This window comes from Agelaius phoeniceus, chromosome 3 (genome assembly GCF_051311805.1).
Source record: "Agelaius phoeniceus isolate bAgePho1 chromosome 3, bAgePho1.hap1, whole genome shotgun sequence".
In the NCBI taxonomy this organism is placed as follows: Eukaryota; Metazoa; Chordata; class Aves; order Passeriformes; family Icteridae; genus Agelaius; species Agelaius phoeniceus.
This window is the reverse complement of record NC_135267.1, coordinates 53,498,622-53,521,511: the sequence shown is the minus strand read 5'-3', so window position 1 is coordinate 53,521,511 and position 22,890 is coordinate 53,498,622. Positions and strand designations below refer to the sequence as shown.

At 38.4% G+C, this 22,890-nt stretch overlaps 1 protein-coding gene across 4 annotated transcripts in view; it reads right to left on the bottom strand.

Moving 5' to 3' along the window:
* Positions 1–470: 470 nt before the first annotated feature.
* TPD52L1 (TPD52 like 1) overlaps positions 471–22,890 on the bottom strand; it is a 50,788-nt gene continuing 28,368 nt past the window's right edge. For 3 of the 4 annotated variants that reach the window (XM_054629466.2, XM_054629463.2, XM_077175251.1), the window contains 5 exons: positions 15,449–15,550; positions 8,876–8,890; positions 6,269–6,307; positions 4,550–4,610; positions 471–2,273 (listed from right to left, as the gene is read on the bottom strand). In XM_054629466.2, the coding sequence (XP_054485441.1) occupies positions 2,142–2,273; positions 4,550–4,610; positions 6,269–6,307; positions 8,876–8,890; positions 15,449–15,550 (349 nt within the window). In that variant the 3' untranslated portion in view covers positions 471–2,141. The remainder of the gene's footprint in view (positions 2,274–4,549; positions 4,611–6,268; positions 6,308–8,875; positions 8,891–15,448; positions 15,551–22,890) is intronic. The other variant, XM_077175250.1, reaches the window with a different exon arrangement.

Below are 22,890 nucleotides of genomic sequence, written 5' to 3'. Positions count from 1 at the left end.
AGCTGATTAGTGGTTCTTGGCAATAGATTGCCATATTGCAGAGGGGGATGGAGTGGGGCCCACCGAGCTTTTTTCAGCCCTTTTGTTCCACCTAGATGCACAGAAATCATAGTGTCCATTAGTTTGCATTGAATGCTGAGTGTGAAAGCTACAGGTGCGTGGAAGGGCAGAATTGAGAACATTCTTGACAAACCAGCGAAGTGGCCTTGAAGAGATGTTTGGTAGAAACACACCCAGCACAAACACTGCCCTAAGCAGGAACAGTCCATTCGTGTGGCGTAGCAGGAGGCTTCCCCATTCTGCAGGGGACCAAGGGGACAGCGTGGAACCCCAGGCACAGTAATCAGAGTGGTCTGAGTTGGAAGAGACCTTAAAGATCATCAAGTTCCAACTCCCTTGCCAGTGGCAGGGACATCTTCCGCTAGATTGCTCAGTAGTACTGGTAAACAGAATTAAAACATCACAAAGGGTAAAAGAGAGAGAAATTTATTTTTAATAAGAATATCAAGAACTTCATTTACACAAACTAAGTTGTCAATATCTTCCATTTTAAATAAATTCACATTTATGCACAAAACCACGTAAAATAAGCTAGAAAATTGTCACAAGAATACTAGAAAAACAATTAGATCTGCTTTCATGCTAAAAATCACACTAAAGAGGCATGTGATATAAATGTCCAAAGTTAGCCTATGTCCAGTAGAACATTATAAAAGGACTTTCAACTTTGTAAAAACTAACAAAAGCCACACAAGAAAAAAACAAAAATCACTTAAAGCCACATTTTCTCACAAAATTTTAAGCAGTCTGTAATGTCAAACTCACTAACACTGATTTGAAGCTTTGGCGTATGCTCAAAAAACACATCCATTCTCAAAGTAGCCAGGCTCTTTTCCATCCTGTTTACTGATAACCTCGTGCCCACCTCAGTGTGTGGTGAGCTGAGCAACGCACCATGCGGAATGACATGTGCTCACTACACAGCAAGATAGTGTCACAAATGTGCTGCTCTTTCTTTAGAAAACATGTTAAAAGAATGCAGCTCAGAAAACATGCTGAATCAAAGCTGAGAGACGTCTGGCTCTTGGTGATGGAGCAGGGATAATGTGGTTGGTGGAATTAACATCCTCGAGCGAAGCACAGCAAAATTTGACACCAAAAGTGAAGTTCTTATTCATCCTGTGCATTGCCAGGTGACAGGGTCTAGGTTAGCAGCTCTGAATGCATGGGCTCTCTAACCTATGGCATGTCTGAAGCCAAATGTTTGGTTTGTATTCTTTCACTTAAGGCTGTATCTTGACAGAGGCTCATAAACATATTTTCCCTTGGTTTTGAGGGGAAGATACAGAGGCAGAAATATGAGAGGTTTCCTCCCTCCACTTGATTTTCTAATTAAGTTCACCGCCAAGCCTTACTAAACCAAAGAGAGCAAGCAGTGGTGCACATTTTGAAACTGAAACCTTTCCAGCCAAAATGACGATCTGAAATCAGCAGCTGTGATAGGTTGTTTCTGTATGAATAACCAGGTGTCTCTTCCTGCCCTCCTTAACTCTGCTGCCCAACGGGTGTAGGGCAATGCCAGACTGTACCACTGAAGGAGAAACAGCTTTTTGTGACAGTAAGTGATTTTAATTCTGTTAGGAAATAGATGATGTACAGACACTCCTGAGCAAAGGGCACATGGTATGGATGGTAGACAGCTGGTGTATGGGCTACTGCTGGCAGCTGAATGCTTTGCACAGCTCTAGGTCCATCTGTCTGATGTGGCACTGAGAGGGAAGCCAGAAACCAAGAGACAGAAAAAAAGGTAAACCAAAATAAATAAGAAACAGAGACTGGGAGATTGTTAGAGGGAAGTTACATGTAACTGAAAACTATTTAGTCACTTAACACAGAATTTAGTGCATTACAGCCAATGACTTGTGTGTGGTTTTGATGATGTACAAAGTACCTGGTGATAAAATGGCCCATTGAAAATAGAAATAGGGAGAGGAAACATTTCTCCAACACAAGGCCAGGATGGCAATTTTCCAAAGCTGACAAAACCTTGTTGCACAAGTTGTGTGGTGAGGGAGAGCTGAAAATCATTGTCTGGGCAAGTCTCTGAAGAGAGGCATGTGGGGCTCAGGAGGGCCTGCTGTTTAACACTGAAGCTCTTCTTCGCTTTCAGGGAGCCGGGTGCCAGCAAGGGAGCTCTGAGCACTAGCATGGGCTGTAGAGCTGAGAACTTCTTCAAAACTGCCTCCCGTGTGGCTTGTCCCACCAACCTTGGTCTGAAATAAGGCAAACAGAGAACAGCAAGATCCTCTGCCCACACTGAAGCAAATCCCATTTTCCAATCCACCCCATGGCCAAGGACAGCAGGGAACTGTTCAGGCAGAGAATGCGTAGGGATGGTTCCTTAGAACAACAGCTATAAAACCAGTCAAATAAAGCACCTTTACTCCACAATTTCTAAACTAGGCTGTCATCATAAAATTTGACAGTGGCATGTCTCATATGCTTAAAGGAGTCAGTCCCTAAGTAGATCCCAGGCAGGATCTTAGACCCTAGCAGTAAACCCAATGGGGTTGTTTACCTGAGTAGCTCACACTGGTTTCATTGCTTTTTTTTCCAATTCTATGCAGGCTGGAAAAGAGATGGATACTAAAATGTACTGGTTCATTTGCTGAGTGGCCCACATGCCAGCTATAGCAACACAGCTGCTCACAAAATTCATAAACCACAATGGGATTTTGGACAGCAGAAGGAATGTAGTAACCAAAGGACCTAAACCCTTCAGGCACTTGTAGCTGCCTAGAACTGGAATATAAAACTGCCAGTGGCATTTTCATGGGAGAAGGCAGAGAAGTGTTACCAAAATACATCAATCAAACATATCCAATGTGCTTGCACATCTACTTCCAGAATGCTTCAGGTCACTGAATTTGTAATAAGTATTAAAAATAAAAATCAGTAAGACTAAATCTTTGAAAAAGAAGTTCTCTAACAAAGATAGAGCTGTATCTAAAGATTTGGAAATGATCAAGACTAAGCGATGAAGAGACAAAGCTGTTGTGACTAGGTTGTCTTGGTAAGAGAACATTCTTTTATGGCTTTGCTTGCTGATATGCCTGCTCCAAGATGATTCAAGCCAGAAAATGGGGCAAAACCTTTTACTCCATCCTAGAATTGCAACAGAACTCAAAGACAAGCTGACATTTTTCAACCTCTCAGCCACTGAATGCTTAGGAAGATTATTTTAATTAAATGAACCTTGTGTTCTAAGTTTCCAAAGGGTTAATCCTATGTAATCCTGTTTCTTTAGCTAGCACAGCAGCTTACCTAGCTTGGAATTCCAATAAAACATTTAATTCATCAGAGTTCAGATTTTCAGAAAAGTTGAGAAGAATGAGGCACCCTTGTCCTGTTTGATTTCCAGGGGAAAATGAACTAGTATACTCTCCCAAAAAAGCTGCAATCCAAAGTCCAGACTCCAAGAGAAAATAAAATCTAATTTGAAATTTGACTTCTAAGTGTTATGAAACCTGAACATCAGTTTTGGCAAACTGCAGAACACTGTAGGATCACTGAAGATTTGTAGCTGATACAGGGGTTGGAAAGATTATAAGACTACTGCTGTTCTTTTTTCAGGGGCCTCTCTGGGTAGTTCTCTACTTTTTGAGACCACAACAAAACCCTAGAATTGAAGGGTAATTCCATGATTTCTCCCCCATCCCCTGGTCTTCCTAATCTTGCAAGCCTTAGAACAGAGGTAGGAAAAAGGAGAAGCAATGCTGAAACATTCCCATTTGTCTGCAGTCTACCCTGGTGGCACCCTAGATACATGATTCCAGCTTCCCTTCCCCATTCACATAAAGAAAAGAGAAGAGAAGAGAAGAGAAGAGAAGAGAAGAGAAGAGAAGAGAAGAGAAGAGAAGAGAAGAGAAGAGAAGAGAAGAGAAGAGAAGAGAAGAGAAGAGAAGAGAAGAGAAGAGAAGAGAAGAGAAGAAAAGAGAAGAGAAGAGAGAAAATATTTTGAGAAAACGTCAGTGAGTTTGTCAATAAAGATAGACAATTAAGGTTTCATGAGATATGGAGGATTATTTCAGACTCAGAACATACTGTATTTTCCTGCTTAATTACAGATTTCTTAAAGGATGATCTAAGAGCACTCTGAACTCAACAGGCTGAGCTGGCATGACAAATACTCTCCTCTAGAACACCTTTGCTGTGAGTGGAAATGGTCTTCAGAGCTGTGCAGTTTGAATTACCTTTTTCTATTTCTGAATGACACATTCAGATGACTGGGAACAGACACTCCTTACCACCACTATTTTTGGCATTTCCGAGACCACTTGCTTACTTTGGCAGGTATCAGAAATAATTTCTTAGCAACAAAGCAAAGAAAAACGATTTCTCTGCATATTGCCTTCATTTTCCATTAGTGCTCAATGACATTTCTTGATGGAACAACAAACTAAATCAGTCTTCTGTACAAATGATAAGGACAACTAAGCAGTCACACTTTAACACACACAGGCATGCAAACTCTGCCCCTAGCCTTTACCTTAAGGCTTGTGACAGTGGTTTCAACCTTCTCCTCAAACGATTTGAAAGTTGGAGAGTTCCTAGGAGAAAAAAAGTTGAAGGGAGGAAAAAGAGTCAGTTGCCAACATCATGGGATAATTCCACAATTTGATCAGTTCTTGCCAGCCAACACTGTCAGCACAGAATGAAGGCTGGCTGGCAGCACAGGGCTATGAACACTCACTTGTGCTCTGTCAGTCAAATCCAATTATGGTAATCGGATGAGTACTTTTTAGCTACAAATTTTCAAAAGTAGAACCTGCATAGTAATTGAAACCAAATTATAACTGGCCTGCCTACTCTATGATACATTTGTCATGTTCTCAGAAGAACAACCAGACAATGCTGCCTGTAATGCTGCTTTTCTATGGCTTCATCCATTTGTATTGTTGCTGTAAAGAAATAAACATTCTTTTCAGCTGATGAGCAGGTTCATAATGTACATTATTAAAAAGATGCCAAGTTTAATGTCCTAAGGTTGGCAAGAAGGACATTAGAACCACATGGGAAGTGGGTCCCAAATGTCTTTGAGGAATCCTGCCCCGCCCCTCCCTTCCCTGTGATTTTGTGACTGCAGTTTTCAAAGACAAAGACTTTAGAGAGACTGTGCTCCTAAGGTGCCTCTCTGGCTAAGCTAAGCTTTTCTTTGTGTTCACCCAACACACTGGAGACTTGGACAAGTCTACAGTGGGTGAAGGGGACCTTCTTCTGGTTCTCTGCTCCTTGCTTGGCACCTGAGAGCTCATTTAAAGCATACATTGTGTTTCATTATTAGTGAATACTCTGAAGTTCAGGCACTGTTGTCCAGCACAGTTCCTCATTCTGCAAATGCATTTATATCATATCCCCCATCAGGCTGAGTTAAAATGACCCCAATTTAAGGGAAGGGCAAACAGAAGCCAGTTGAAAAAATAATGCAAATTTAGTTTCTGTTATTTAGAGGACAGATTTTTTCATAGGACAAGAAGGGTCAAAAGGAGAGAGAAACTGAGTTTTATAACTTATATTTGATCCATAGGTCACTTTGGTGAATGCTGCCTTAAACTACCCACCTGCTGAAGTTGAATGAATTAGCATCCATCATTTAGTTGTGAGTTTGTTTGTCATGCATGCTTGGCACAGAGTGGGGACAGTCATGTATTTAAAGGCCAAGGGAGTAAAAAGAAAGCTGGATACTAATTTTATTGAAAACAGTCAGAGCTTTACTTGAACAGACGTCAATATTTGGCTGCAGTGAAGTAAAGCTTGATTATAGCCATTAAAATATGAAAGCACTCATGTAAAATCCCTCCATAGGAGCATGATCCAAAGCCTGTTGGAGTGGAAAGCATCTCTGACGTTAATGGGCTTTGGATGATGTTCTAGAGACAGCAAAACAACTGAATTTCATATTCAGTAATACAAACCTGATAACAATCAGCTACCCAAATACATCTCAGAACTGCTTCATTTACTCAAAGGCTTGTAGAAAAGATTAAGCAGTTAATACAATTAAAATGAAAAAAAAAACAAACCAAAAAACCAAAAAACCCACAGCTAGCCTGTCCTGCAGCACTTATCTACATGAATAACCTTAATTGATTGAAGTGAGACTTCTCATCCAACTAAAAACTGCAGGATCAGGATCAAAGCATGCAAATCCCCCCTCATTACTCTGTTGAACATCACCATAGCAAATAGAATGTGGGTAGCACATTACCTCATTGCAGGCATGCTTATGGAATGGCGAATAGAATAGCTGTGGGATGAAAGCAAAACATAAGAAAAAAAAAAGCTGTAAAATCTGATTTCCAATATGATTATAATGTATTTTTTTAACTTAGCTTTAAATGTACACATACATATAGTCAAGAGAGCTGGTATTCTTCCTCTTCTGATGGCAAGGACTTGTCCAGCTCTCAGCACTAAAGATCTTACCACCACATTCTCATGTCAACTGACCAGCAATGGGGCTCAAAAGAATGATGCAAAACAGCTCCTGGCAAAATCCATTTAAATGGTGCAGGCCCTGGCTATCTACAGAGACACGGGAAAGGGCACAGAGAGCCACCTCCATGTCCTGCAGTGACAGAGGACGAGCTCTGTGTTGGGCAGGAGGGATACACCCTAGGTTTGTGCACATCAGTGGAGCTGGTTCAGCTGACTCCCAATCTCAAAAGGTTCCTGCACAACTGCTTACCTAAACAAGAGGTTTCTTCAGCCAGAGAGGCAGCACTCTCACATATCGGCACCTCTCCAGGACATTTCACTCCCTCCTTCACTCCTCAACTTTACCAAAGGTATGGAGCTATTTTCCACAGCTCTCATCCAGCTCTCTTTGTGACACTTCCCTCCTCAGACTTCCCAGCAGCAGGAGTATTGGAAAGTTGTAAGCAGAACATGGGACCTCTGCATTACTCTAAGATCCCCAAATCATGCTGCACAGCTTTAGACCTCCAGATGCCACCCACGCTGACTGCTTGACTTACATGAGCCAAATTCTCCCATTTCAGACACCAACTCTGTTTTCACCGCATCACCTGTTCCCTGCTGCTGGGAAGCATCATGCCTGATCGAAAATAAGAATCTTTATTTGAAGTTTAAGAACTTTCCATAAGCACATTTAGATCCGAGCACTTTAGGTAAAGTGTGTGATGCAAGAGTGTGTCTTTTTCCAAAAATCCCTGCATTGCTACTTTCAGTGTTGACTGACAGCTGCAGCTTGGTCTGACTGAGAACAGAGAGAGCTTTACTGTAAGCATCACCAACACTTGGTTGCAAGTAAAGCATAATTATAGCATTAAAAAATGAAAGCTCTCATACAAACAGCACATGTGTTTGTTATAAACTACACAAAATCAGAGCAGCACTGAGTCTATTATACAGATTTGTTTTTCCAGATTACAATCTTAAAGCTTTTCTAAAGATTAAAGATTTTCAGAAATGGGGGTGGGGAAAGGAGGGAAGAGCTATTTGGCAAGCAGGTGGAATAGTGAGATCTAATACAAACTGTTTGCTGTTGTATATATTTTAAGGCTTCTGCAAAGATCAGATAGACAAGAACTGACAGCAGACAATGCTAATGTTTCATGTTCAAATTTTCACATAATTTTTAAGACTTAGGAAAGATTAGCCCAAACATTTCACAAGTGCAGCAAATCTTTAACAGTCCTCATTAAATTAAGCAAGCATCCTTGCCATTTTAGTTTTGCAACCCACAACAAATAGGCAAAAATAGAGTTTGGAAGTATTTCAGCATAGACTGCTCATCTTTTAATAGCAAAACATTCCAAATATAAAGGTTTAAACCAGAAGATTAAATTCACAAAGCTAAGAGATGGCACATGACAATCAAAATATTAAATGCTTATTTTTTGAGTTCATATTTTAATTTCTCTAAAGAGGTAAGAATGCAAGTTATAGAGACAGTGCAAAATCTTATTTTAGTACAAGCCTAAAATATGAAGCTTTTTTTAAAGACATGCATGACTGTGATTGTGATCATTGCAGAGAACAGGGATCCTTCATAACAGAGGAATCTGTCATTTATTACATTTTAGTTTCATGTCAGAGTTTAGAAGGTCAATCTATGCTGTACTTTGAAGTTTACTCAGTGAATTAGAGTCCTTGTTAGGATAACTTAGCTGAATGGAAAAAATACTCTTGAGCTTTTTCAGTGCACTGAAGATACTACAAGGCCAGAGGGAGTGGCAAGGCCTTCAGGGCTGTTCTGCCTCTCCTCAGAGTGAACTGACATAAAGCCAGACTGCTTAGAGAATCTTTAAGAACACATAAAATTGTTTTCTAACAATTTTTTTTAATCGCATATTCAAGTGCTTTACAGAATCAATAAACTCTAATTATAAAGAACTCCTTTATCATCTTCAGAACTTGGAAATTTCCCCAAGACTCAAGACTTTTAAAGAATCATGACCAAGATATTTTTGCTCTCTTGAAGATGAGGTAATTAAATACTTCATATAATCTTTACAAAACTCAGCTGAATAGAACTTTTTACTGTTTGTTGCTCATGTTCACGCCTCTGACAGAAAGAATATGGTTAAGAGAATGGGATTATATATAAGTAGGTTTTCTCAAGACCAACGTCTTTTGAATGTGTCCATTATTTGAATTTAAAACTAATCTACTCAAGGCAAACACTTAGTCCAATCCTTCTCTTGTTACACTCACCATGCTGCAAAAATGAGGCATAACAGTTTAAGTAGCATATAATGAAGCTGAAAGGAAAGAGGTTACTGCATTACAGCCCATAAAACAAATCTTGTCAAATACAGAGGCAGTATTCAAGGAGAGTAATGTGTCTTACCCAATTGAATGCGATCTGGGGTGGATGCACAAGGAAAGAAAAGCAAGAGTTAAAAGTATTAGGAAAAGGTAACCAAAATAGACATACACATCTGTAGCATGTCAAACTGCCCAAGGAGAAAAATAAAATAATTTACATTCAAATTTTGATGCTGGAATTCACAGTAGAATGTGGATCAGTTCAGATCCCCCCAAAGAAAAAAATTTCATAAAGTCCTTCGCTATGCAGCATACCTATTCTGTATGCATTGAAAAACAGAAGTTTTATCTTTAAAATCTAAATTTGGTGTTCTCTTTATTAGAACAGATTTAAACAATGCTGTTTTCTCTTCTCATAGCCTCCTTTAATATCAATAAAGAGAAAGTATAGGTGACCTGGAATTGTACAGGTACATAAGAGCAAATGATGTTTTTCCCCCTCTGAATCCCTTAATTATCTCTCAGTTTAAAAAGGGTATGTAAAAAATAAGGAGTTTTTAATTTCTAAAACAACATTTTCTAAAATACTTGTTCTTTGTTGAAAATAATACTTGAAACACTTTGACACTGTGTTCCACCTCACAGGAAACTTAATTAAGGCGGAAATGGGAGAGACACACTGATATACAATATTCAAAGGATGTCATTAATGTTCCAAAGTTGAGAAATGATGAGGCAGACAGGCCTCTCCTTCATCTGTGCTACTGACGTAGTCTTTAATTACAGACCACTTCAAGGGAACACCTGCCTCATGCAGTGAGCCAGAGAGGTGGTGCACACTTAATGAACATCTCTTCAAATACTTATTTTTCACATCCTTTGTCAGTGTGTAGTGGGATGCATTATTTACTGCGCAATGTTCATACTTTGCTCCAAAGAAAAGCATTGATTTCTTCAGGTTTATTTACAAGGTTATACACATCATCGTGTATAATGCTGCTTCTCAAACAGTCAAGGGTTTGTCTTCACAACACATTTCTGCTCAGACCCATTTAAGTAATACTGTTGCCCTCCTTCTACTACCTGCTGGCTCCCAGTACAGAGCCGCCCCCTTCTCCATGCCAGTACAGATACTTGCACAGACATATGATAATGAAATCTCTGTTACAGCAGATCTATAAAAACCAGCATAAATTAAGGGACAAACGTCCATGGAAGTGAGAGAAAACAACTTCCTCATCCATCAGCAAAAGAAACGCTTACGAAATAATTTTCTGAAGCAAGGAAGTATTGCTATTTCCTTTATAGGGGTACCAAAAGACAGAAAGTTTGAGAATGGTAGTTGCAGGCATGACAGCTACAGCATTTGAAGGAATTCACATCTGACAGCAATTTTAAGTGCCCAGAACATCCTTACATCACAGAAATTCTAAAAGGCTGTGCAAAAACTCCATCACCACAACAAACAACAACAACAAAAACCCCCAAAAGGCACAACAAAAAAGGCACAACCAAAGTCAGCTCCCGAAGTGGTAAAGCAGAATAATCATACCTGAACCATTGCCAAAAGATTTTGGCCCCACCTGCTTCTAAAAACTTTAAATGAGAGAGATTTCACAGCCTTCAGAAATAACTTCTGCTCAGCTGCACTTGTGAACCACAAGGCTAGACTTGCTAGCCCTTCTCTGCAGAGCTGCATGGTCAGTGCTCCCTCCCCATCTCTGCTTTTGAACTTTTTCCCCATTTGGCAATAAAGCATGTTACACTTTCCTACACTGAATTTTATTTTATCATTTAAAATGTGGATTTCTAATCATGGTGCCTAAAGTGCTTGCATACCCTGCCACTGCAATCATTTGGGAATTCTAAGCAATGCCATCCTGGCACTTTCATCTAACCCAGCAATGAAAATGCTGATGAGTAACAGACTCAGGACAGATGCCTGCAAAATCCTACATTATGGTCAGCTACTGCGTCCTATTCTTTGGATACAATTTCAATTCCCTATGCTCTCTTCCTGCTAAAGCAGTAACACCTAAGCTGTATTTCTCTACTTCTGCAAGAAAAATACAGACAGGCTTATCAAAGTCAAGCTCTATCACATCTCCTACCTTCCATCTATCCTCTATGACAGGTGCTGTCAGTTCAAGGTAATTGTTCTTGACAAACCCTTTTATGTTTTTGCTATCATGCTATCTTCTAGATGCTTAGAAAATAACAGGTTAATGCATTCCTCCAGTATCTGCTTTGTAGTTCCCAGAATCCCCCTTGCATCTCCGGAGAGGAATTAATTTTGCCTTCCTCCACCCCTCTGGTGCCTCCTGTTCTCGGGGCACATTCAACTGCCACAGTCATGCCCCCAGGCTGTCCCTCCCTGCAGCCTTTTGTGTCTTTCCACCTGTGCCTTCCAACTCCTGGCAGGAATGAGGCATTATATTACCTTCATTCATCTTGAGAGCTGGCTCATCCCAGGCACTGAATTTGAAAGGGGTCTGTGTGATCATGTAATTAAAGAAAACTACCAGGCAGCTGAATGAAGGGGCTATACAAAATGTAACTGCTGACATCCTAATTTGCATGCATGCCTTTGTTAGCCTAATCTTTAAATACCTTTACTTGAGTAGCAGCAATGTATGTGGTAGTGTGCATATAGTAGTGTAGTGCACATAGTTTACTTTTTCTTTCTTTCCTCTTTTTTTTTTTTTAAAGCAACCCAAAACCCAGAAAATCTCTCACTTGGTATCACAACTTGTTTTTAAAAAGGTCATCAGCAGGGATGAGACATAGATTCATACAGACAACTGCAGAGTAGTCCAGCAGTATAGCATGAAAATATTCAAACTTTAGCAGAAAGCAAAGGAGAAAAGGATAAAGACCCTCAACTCTATCAGATCTGTGCTCTTCTTAGCAAGAGCCATGTTAAAATGTCAGTGCAATCTCTAATACCGAGAGATCTGAGCCTCTGATCAATGCCCTGTGAGTGACCTGGGACTACCCCCTTTCTCTTAACTTTCCATACCAGATAAATATTAAAAGAGACAATGTGAGCTGGAGATGGAGGAGCAAAAAAAAAAAAAAAATCTTGATGGCATATAATTAATCACAAGGCCTATTAATGAAGAATCTATTATCTTAGCTATATTGCTAGTGTCTATTTTGTATCCTAAAGCAGAGGTATCTGTACACTGGTTTTATATGCATTTCTTCTATTCCTAGAAACACAATATTAAATAGGATGCATTATGACTTTAAAGATCCCTTATAAGCTTATTAATACAAAATTCAGAAAATGTAAAACGCTAGTGATTATTCATGCACAAAATGAATTAGAGAGTAGTGACACTGGGAAGATGGGGTGGGCATGAAAGAGAAGCACAGCAGCTGCAGGAAAAGCACTTGGTCCCCAAAGGGTGGCATCTGCACTTTCAGATACACAGAATTTTGTCATTTTTCTTACAGATTTTATCTTCTTGAACGCTAACATAACAAAATAGCACGTTTGGGGGAGTCTATCTGGCCTGTTTTTGTATTATATTTTAGTAATATTTTTAGAGATAAAACAAAATGAAAATTAAGATCCAATAACTTCAGAACAGAAATATGTTTTTCATGTAGTGCTCTGTACAGTTGATGTAGCAGGTAACATAGAAAACAGAATTTTGTTTCATAAAGAAGGCAGGTTTCAGTATTTAGTCTGTCTACAGACCCTTTCAAAATCACCATCACCAGGAGGTAAGGCTGCTGAACATACTGGGAATTATGATGACATCTGGATTTTAGAAATCAGTTTCAAATGTCTGCTGTGAATGAAAGCAAAACAGGGATTTGCATCTGGATGTCATTGGTGACTATGAGCCTTAATGCCTAACCAAGAGAATTAAGCTAGAGTCTGATGTTTGTTTAAAATGACAGGATGGGAGGGGGTGGTGATAATCCATACACTAGATAACTGAAATAAAATTATTTGGATTAGCAAAAAAAGCAAACCAACAATGACACAGAAAATTCCTGCCTCTTTACAGTTTTGTGTCCAAACACAAGTGAGATTGGAAAGGGAGAGGGGAGATTTTTAATAATCAGGTTATTTACGTGATAAGGTTTGTAATATGACCCCACACAGAACTACACCTGGCCAAGCTGAGCCAAGAATTTAGGCCAGCTTTGTTGCTAAGGGAAGCATACTGACCATCACTCCAGATTTAGGATGTGCAGCAGATGCAGAAGGTCCAAGTCATGCCACTCTCTCTATAACTATGGGAACTTGGCTAGACCACTTGCTGCTTCATCATCAAGCATCAAGAAACCTCTCCCAGCTGAGAACTTAACTGAAAACAGCAAGCATCCACAAAAAAGGAGTGTTGGAAGTTCATATTTTCCTGAAAAATTCACAACCAAGGTTCAAGGTAATAATTTAAATCAAAGAAAGCTACTAGAAATCCTCATTTTGATTAATCTTTTAATTAATCTTTTGGACTCAGCATCTGCTTTGAGCTAAAGAGCTAATGGGATAAACACCTCCCATCTGCCATGTCAGAAGCATGACTGCCATGGGCAGGGGGGCTGATACTGATAGGTAAGACAAAGGCATTTGGTAACAGTGATTAATTAAGGGAAATATTAAAGGCTGAACATGCTGTATTTCAGTGAAGACATTTCTGCCTTTGCAGTTAATCTCACACCATGTGCAAGGCACAAGTAATAGGACCTGAGAAATTCTCAACTGCTAAATCATCCTTCCCTCTATAATCGAGAGCCAGTGCTCAAGGTACTCACACACAAACTCTTTGGTCACTGCTGCAGGATCTAAAGCATGGAAGCAGCAACAGGACCTGTTTGCTGAGCTGTGGGCTTGTCTTTTTTGCAAGAGGAAGTGTTAAGAAGACATAAACTGTAACAAGGAATATGTTGGTGCCACATGCCTCACACACATCTTATACATTTCTCAAAAATACAGAATACAACTATAAATGCAGGGAAGGCAGAAAGAATTAACAAAGGTAACAAAAAAGCTTGGGAAAGTGACTAATCCAACTGGAGCCTGGAAAGAGGGAACTGAAGTGAAATACAATAAACCCACAAGAAATAATGAGTGAAATGAAGGTCAGAAGAACTCACTGTTTCTCATAATGGAAGAGCCAGAAGGCACCAAAGGAAAAGACCAGGGAGACTCCAAAAAGGGAATGAATGAACAAACAAATAAACCACAGACTTTACCACATAAATTTCTATTCCTCTGGGGAGATGTGAGGTTTTATGCATTTCAAAAGCTCATGTAAGTTAAAATAAATTCTAAGTAATAGTAAATTTATGAAGAAAACCCTTCATTTAAAGAAGAAACTTTTAAATGAATCCTTTAAATTTATGTTTTAGAAAGTTTTCAGCTCTTAGATTTCTGAACACTGAAAAAAATACACCAAGAAAATATAATTGCATGCCTGCTTATTCTTCTAGCATTTGATAGGCATATACTACTCATGAATGTTTAACTGTATCAAGTAAAAATTTCTCAGTTATGTTCATACATAACTAAGTTATGTATTAAGGTTGCAAGTCATTTGCTACATTTCCATTTTGAACTGCAATGTGGAAAAAGACACTGTAAAGCAGATAACACAGAAATGAAGATTTTCCTTTTTTAGTTTCACCTAGAAAAACATTAGTACTTTAGAGAATTAATTAATTCTCTAATTAATTAAGCTGTATGTAAAAGGTAGGTGTTAAGGTGTTAAGTTGTTAAATCTGTAAAGATTTAAGATCCAGAATAAAAATAAAAAGGGGAAAAAAAGGTTTTATTGCCATGAACTAAGCTTCAGTCATTTGCAGCACACACAGATCTTAGGATATGGTTACCTCATACATTACAAAATGAGAAAAAAGTGAGTACATACCAATGGGATAATATGCAGTATTAATAAATGAGAACCCTAATTACACAATTGTAGAGCTATCCATGTCCACTTATCTTATAACAAAAAAATCAACTCCTTCAATCATTCAGGAAGTTCTGTAATTCTACTGCCTAATGAAAATTAGAATGCTGGTTTACAGTATACAATTTTTGCTCTCATACTGAGGAACTTTAAAGCCAACACTTTAAAAGATACATCAACATATAAAGCCTGACACTGAAGTTGCCTTTAAGTGGCTGTTCTACTGACCTGAACTCCTGTTACTTCTATCATATCTATTTTTATACAACTGCAGAACAAAACTTTGCAGTATATCTTGAAAAAAAACCGATTAAAAATAGCCTGAAATATTTTTGTATTATCACAAGCAGCTCCTAGGTAGGCTTCTTTTCTTCAGATTATATTTTTCTCCAGCATCCATATAAGAATGAAACTGGGTTAATAAAGATCTAACAGCAATTTTTTGTTCCATTTTACTTATACATTTCCTTGAGTTTGCAAAGTTATTACAAAAGGATTTCTGACTGTACTTTAAAAAAAAACCCAAAAAATAGGACTCATATAAAATTCTATCTTTGGTCATCATTATGCCTTCTTCCCAGTTAAAAACATGAATGTTATTAAATACTCTAATTATAAACTACTTGAACCTTTAAAACACTAATGTAGAAGGAAATGAAGAGATGACAAATTATTTATACATTTAGTCCTCTAAATAAGACCAGAGAAGCAGCAGATACTGATACCTCATATCTCCAAACTTCTTGCTGATAGCTGTTCCTACATTGCTGATAGCTGCTGTTGCTTTTTGCCCTGCATGGCTCAGGGTCTCATGTGTTTTCTTGTAGCTGGAAACAAAAAATAGAACAGAAATAGTGATAAGTATTAACAGAGAGAGACTAGAATCCCTGCAACTAATTTCCCTCAAAGTCCCATCCACTGAAATGTTAATAAACATAGTAACTATGGCTCAAAACAAACATGGGTGAGGATGCCCGCTTCTCCACAGCTTCCTAAGTGCAACATTCTCCAGAGCAATCCTTAACTTGGCAATCTTCTCTCTCTCTCTTGCAGATAACATCCCCCAAATGGGCCAGCACATGCTGGTTAAAAGCAGAATGCAGTGACTTGTTGAATACCTGCTTGATACAAATTCTGTTTACAGAAAATCATATTTACATCAAGTAAGTATTCTTTCAGCAGACACTGACCTTCTGGCAAAACCTGCTGTCTGAAGCACAGAAAAGAATCCGGACAAATACAACTGCTCTTTCAAGCATATACGTATTAGGTACATTTAACAGATACACTTCAAAATGATTCTCTGATATTTAAAATAGAAAAAAAATCATCAAATCTGTTTCCACATTCCACAAATTTCCTTTCTTTTCCCTTTTAAAAATTTCTTTTAAGGAAGAAGATTTGGCGAAGGACAGAGAAAGAAAGATGAAGAAACCTAGAGAGTGAATGCATATTCTTAGTAGGACTGAATTCTTCTAAAAGATGTCACTAATTTCACTAACAGCATGCAGATTCAAACACAGAATCATCTTAATTTACTGATTCAGAATACATCCTCTGACCCATACAGACTCTTCAGTACAGGTAACCTGCACTCTCAGAGTAATCAGTAAGCTTTTCTGCACAGATGATTTTCTGCTGACTAAACTAATTCTGAGCATGTCGGAGGATTCCTTCTGAGTAAATTATCTGATACTCCCAGTGACGCAGACAAGCTCAGAATTAGAAGTACTGACCTAGTAACAAAAGGAGAGCACACAATAATCAGCCTTCTATCCTGTGGTGTGTGTTGGCAGACAAGAAGAAATGATCATGAAAAATTTAGAAATAAAACTCCACTGGTTCTCATTCTCCTTTGAACAAAAACCATGGAATTGCGAGCATGTACCAAAATATACTGACAATTGATAAAGAAAAACAAAAATCCTACTGCCTGAGTCCTTACAACAGGGTATTTTCTCATTATTATGTATATAAGTATTATATTATGAAAGTAATATTATATATAAAAAATATTATAGCATGAAAGTAGTAACTTTGTGGAGGAAGGAGGGGAAATAAGATTAACATTTGTAGTATGGCACAACACATTTTATGTCACATAGCTTTAGTCCCAGCAGGACCTATTGCTGAAAGTCCTCTGTTCAGGACTGTGTTTTACAAACCAGTGCTGTGATGGCAGAGGCCACATAATGCTCTGTCCTTTCAGACAATATATTTTGATTTTTTGTTCCTAAGCCACAACATCCTACTGACCTAACAAGTTGTTAAACCGCCAAGTGAAAGGGCTCCTTCTATGAAGGTGCTTGTCTCTGTTTTCACTGACTAACAAGGCAATCCATAGGGAGCAACTGAATACTAGGGTACGGAATTTCTAGGAGTCTCCAGCTGGATAAGCTGAACCAAACACATTGACACTGTTGAATAACAAGGGCTAAAACATTGCAACACTGACAGAAGGAACACAAATTATAATTAGAAAGGAAGAAGCAATGGTTATGCTTGCTTTATTTATTCTAGTACAATAGAGAGAAGATGGAAAAGATTGTCTTTTACCAAATCTCCTTTCTTCTCAGCCAGTCATCCTTGGACATAGCAAGAATGCAATACTCTTGTTTCACTAAGGCCTCATTCTCTAGCTTAACTAGTTCAATAGCTATGTCATTCTCTTGCTGACAGCAGATATACTCTCATAAACTAGAATGGGATGAGATCCTAAAATAAGGATTCTACTGGCAAACTATAAGCACATAGCTTATTGGTAAGAGTTGTCTATGAAAAAGAAAAAATCAACTATTCTCTTGCCTGTGGCATACAAGTCTTAAAGAATTTGCTAACAGAAAAGCTCCCTAAACTATTCAGCACAAGTGGAATTTTGCTGATGACAACATGAAGACCAAGATTTGACTTCCAAGTCTAAAAGGTCCTTTGTAGTGCAACCTATTTATGTACAGGTTGAATGTACATAGTAAAAATACTTTTCAGATATCCCTCTAAACTGATTTTTTGAAATAACACCTTGGAATTAATTTTAGTTATAGGCCCATTTAACTTTATGATAAAATATCTCTATGTCTTACCTTTTCACTGCAACTTCTTCACACCGTGTAAAACTATTTGGAGAATAGTCCAAAATGCGCCATACAGGAGAGACCCAAATTTCACTGAGAAACATTAGAGTCCCCTACATATTTCTGAACATTACTTTGGTCAGAACACATCTTCAGGAAAGTAGCTGGAATGACACTGATTTTGGCATTCCAGCAATATTGTTTTCTCTGTAAATCCCATAAACCAAACATCCTCCAGTATTTCCACTAGTGAGGAAGACATGGAGACTGCATTTGTGCTCCTAATACTTTTGACATTACATAAGAGCACAAATCCAGCTAAAACTGTTACACAACTAGTCTTTTTTCAGCACCAACTTCAGCAAAAATGACCTATGACATGTCCCCTCCTCCCTTCAGCAATGCTGAAGAAGAGCTTTAAGGAACAACGAAATAACAAAGGTGAAAATGGAGCATAATATGCAATACCTGTCAGCAGAGACAAGAAAAAATAATTTGCATCTCAGCAGAGCTCTCTGATAGCTTAAAAATTAACCCCCCTGCCCATTACCACCTCTCCACCATTACATATATCACTATGCCTTCTTCATTAATAATCTTTCCACAGAGCACATTGCCTACCTGTAGTTAGTTATGTGCTGTGTTGATATTTGTATGTATGATGCACTGTATTTTGGCTCAGATATATTTATCCTCATAGTTATTTCATATTTACAGCATCCATTTGATATCTTTGCCAAGCACTCTGGTAACAATGATTTCTTCAACATATTCTCTCTGTCATGTGGGAATCTGCTCAGTTGTATTGCACACTAATCATCTGACCAAGCAGTTTTCATCATGTCATGTAACTCACGGCAGTTTGTACTTTTGTTTTAATGCACTGAACAGCTTACATAATTTTCAGAAACCTTTACCTGCAGGAATAAAGTTGGATATTCCAGGTAAGATCTACAAACCCTTATTACCTGGAAAAAGTGCTCTGTGTATGGTTAAGTCCTCCTTGCACCACCAAATGCTCTGCATGCTAAGTCATCTACAAGACCTGGGCACTCTCATCCTTTCAGCAGCCACTGCTGGCAATCCTTAGGTGAGTGCTGACCACCAGCTCATGGAGACAGCTGACAGCATCTGAGGAATCAGCCAGCCAGCAGCTCAGGTCAACCAGCGACCCCAAAACTTACGGGTTAGAAATACTCCACCAAAAACAAACTCAGATGATTTAGGATACAGGGATTCAAGAAAGACCACCTTCCATCCAAGCCATTGACTGCATTTTTACACATATACATCATTACACCCATACAAAGGCACCATCAGCAGTACACCAAGTAGCATCAACAAAAGTAGAAACAGCCTACTTGATTTATTCAGTTAGAGTAGGAAATCCTGCTCTGATTTTGTGGTATCTGAAAATACTCTGTAGCACAGAAGAATTGCTGGTAATGGTTAACAAGGCTCATATTCTGTGCTTTCACTCAGCACTTAACAATAAATATTTATAATATATTTCATAGACAAGAGGGATTAAACAAATAAGTTATATCAACTGCTGTCTCAATTTTAAACTTGTAAATAACACTCACCTGTGAACATTTGAACATTACCTTTATATATGACATTAACCTAAGAATTTCATCCATCAACTTCTGATTATAATTTTGTTTTTAAAATAAGGTATTTCTTTAACAGAAGCAATTATTTATAAAAGTGATTATCAGAGGTTATCACAAAACATGCTGATATTGCAGTTATAGTCCAATAACACACCCAACATAATTAAAAGGAGCTTTAAAGATAACTCATGTCTCCAGTGCTGTAACATACTATTTAGACAAAGTAGATTTGCATATTCTGACTGCACTTTCACTTGACAGTGTCATATACTACATTTAGATTATGCTATCCTGTGACAACCAGATCTCACTATATATATCTCACTGTGATTTTTACAGTGAAAGGAAATATAAGGAGATACTGTTTCATAAAACACAACATGTGAAGGAACCAGTGCTTTATAGAGAGAACAGGCAAGTAGCAGCCACACAGAGAGAACTAGAGAACTAGACATTTAAATGGCCAACATCACCTGCAGGATATGACAGGACAATCATACTGATCTCATCTCAGTACAGAACTGCCCTTCACATGACAGAGTTAAATGTACCCTTCATTCACAGGTGCAATACAGACTGTGCTGACAGAAGTAGGCTACACATATAATATTTATATTTTGCATGTCAAGCTGCACATTTGATGTACTGCAGTAAATGATAAAGAATTTTAATTCAGCTTCTGTAAAATTAGTACATTTGCTAATTAGTTCATCTTCATTCAGCATTATCCCTCTCCATCAATGCTTGCTGGCAAAATTAATCCATTTGAGAAAGCCTTGCCTGTGATAAGGCCCACAGAGGCTGTAACAGAATGCAAACAATTAACAACAAAACCATACAGTAGAGCAGAGCCTGGTAGCACAAGCTGTGTCCTATGGAGCTTACTTCTTTTCAGTTTTCAAACCATTAGTCATCTTAAGAATGACTTTTCTGCAATTGATCTAAAGCATCTGGATCCCTGAGAAACTCTCAGTACAAAACTCTTTTTCTGTTGATTTTCTGGGAGAAACAGGGCTCAGCATTAACTAAATTATGCTAATAGTCCAGTGAGATAAATGCATATATGATAGATAAAACATTCTCTAAGAGCATTCTTGTTGTCATTTTTTGCCACAAATTAACTCTAAGCTGTTGTGCATTATTTTAGGTTTTTGTTTTGGAAGGTTTTTTTTAGTACTCTCCTGAAATTCATTCCAACTTCAAAACCAAACGACAGATGTATTTTTTGTCATCCTTCCCATTGCCAGGAATGTTAAGAATTAACTGAAACAGTGCTGACATTTGGAGAGGTACATATGCCTAAATCTAAAGAAGTAAGCCCCAGGTAGTTCCTCTCCCACAGGGAGAGGAAGGAGAGAACTGAGGGAACTGAACCTCTGCAGGCTGCAGCAGCAATCTGTGTGCAGCACTTGGAAGGTGACTTGACTGTTCAATAGGCTGGAGAAAGTCACAGGTCAGTGCCAGACAAAGGTGACAAATATTCTGGGCTGTACTGCCCTGTAAACTTCAAACACTTGGGAAAAATATGGGATACAGTTGTTTAAAATGCATTATTTGTGCAATGCAGCATAGAATAGGGGGGTAAAAAGTGTGCTACGATTACACTCCAGATAGAAAAGCCAAAAAGCCAAAATATCTTTGCTAAAGCACAGATGATCTTAAGACATTAGAGGCAGTTCATCCCACCTTAAACTGTATCGTAACACTGTCTGTGGGCTATGTACTGTAAATTAGATTAAAAAAATTATGCAAGATTCTACACATCCCAGTCTCTCTTTTCCTTTCTTCTCCTCCCTTTCTCCCTTTCCACCCTTTCATTTCCTTTCCCTTCCTTTTCCCCTTCCCCTTTTTTTGACTCTTTCCTGGATATTTTTAATCCTTGTAATTTCAGAGATCTCAATTTACATTCAGGCCTCCCTTCCCATCCTTACAGTTAGATATACAGACATAAAGATCACTATAATACACATGTTTATATTTTCTGGTTCCCCATGATAATTACAGTGGGTTTTTCCCTGAGAAATGAACATCTGGACCAGATCACCTGACGTTGCTGTGGAATTTCCATTAGCTGAAGGTTCTTGGCAAACAAATGGACATACACCTTTTGGACAAGGAACAATGAGAACAGACTAAGTTAACTTCTTAAAGTTCTTTCTCCTTATTACTCTACCCTTCAAAATTCAAGGCCAGAGACACATGTGGAAAAGCAGCAAAATAATTCTCTTTGAAGACAGCATGAAGGTTGCCTGATCTGACCCAATGGAAGCAAAGGAAGTGGAAGGGACAGGCTCTTTTTACTTCCATATAGCACAGACCCACACACAGGTAATGTACTTGCTAAAGCCAACACACAATTTCTTCACTTACACAAACTGTTACATTGACTTGCAAATTTAGAGAAGAAAATGTCAAAAGGTGATTACATATTGCAATGAACAGAAACACCCACATTTCTTTTACTACCACTCACAAGAAGTATGTGTGTGGGAACACAGTTTACTTAATTCCTAGAAGTCACAGTAGGACTGTGGCTGTCCACAAATTATATCTGACTTACTGAAAAAAGTTCTGAAACTTGGGAACGCATTACTATATATTTAAAGCAATATTAACAAAGACTGCCTGTACCATAGATTGTAAGGCTAAAATACATGCAGTGCAACTATTATCTTCTATTTTCCTATGTCCTGGCAGAAATTTGAACTATAAAACTGTAAGTTCCCAATAGTTGTCCTCAGGTTTCCTATCAGCAGAACTAAGCTTGCTCACATAGTTCAGTCAATATTCAATGAACCAACCTTTATTCTACCTCTGGAGGAAAAGGCCAAGTCCACGTTGAATGTTCTTGCACCAAATCTTAATTAAATATCACATGCAAGAACAAGCAACACTGAAGCCTTCCTAAAAAGGCTTGAAAAGACAGTCACCATCTGAAAAAAGCCAAGGGCTCTCTCTAGGAAACATGCTGTTGGGAGCCAGCACTTACATTTCTCTTGATTCTGGCCTATAATTCATAAGCTTTTCCCTTTCTACAAATGAAAATTTCTGTCTTAAGGTCAAAAGTTGAAATGCCATTTTGAAAACAGCTTTTTCAGATTCCTATCCTGAATGTTTGCCTTGTGTGGGTCCACTTTCCATCACATCAAAGGCTCCCCAGCCCCCCTGTTTGAATCACTAAGCACATCAACTTTGAAACATTTTACATCATTTCACTACTGCAGCCCTTGAAGACAGAATGGGTTTCCTCTAATTTTCTAGCTCTTCTAATAATTTATTTGCCATGGCAGTACTGATGCTTACTGGTCTGAATGTCTGGAGCATTTCTTTTTTTGGAGAGGTTTAGTGGTAAACCAAGCATTTTCATCTCCCTAGAAGCTCTGTCCATAGTTACTATTCCATCCATGGGTTGAAAGGTTAACCATTTAAAACAGAGGAGGTTTATGTTTTATAGCAGTTGATAACATTTTAAGAAAGTAT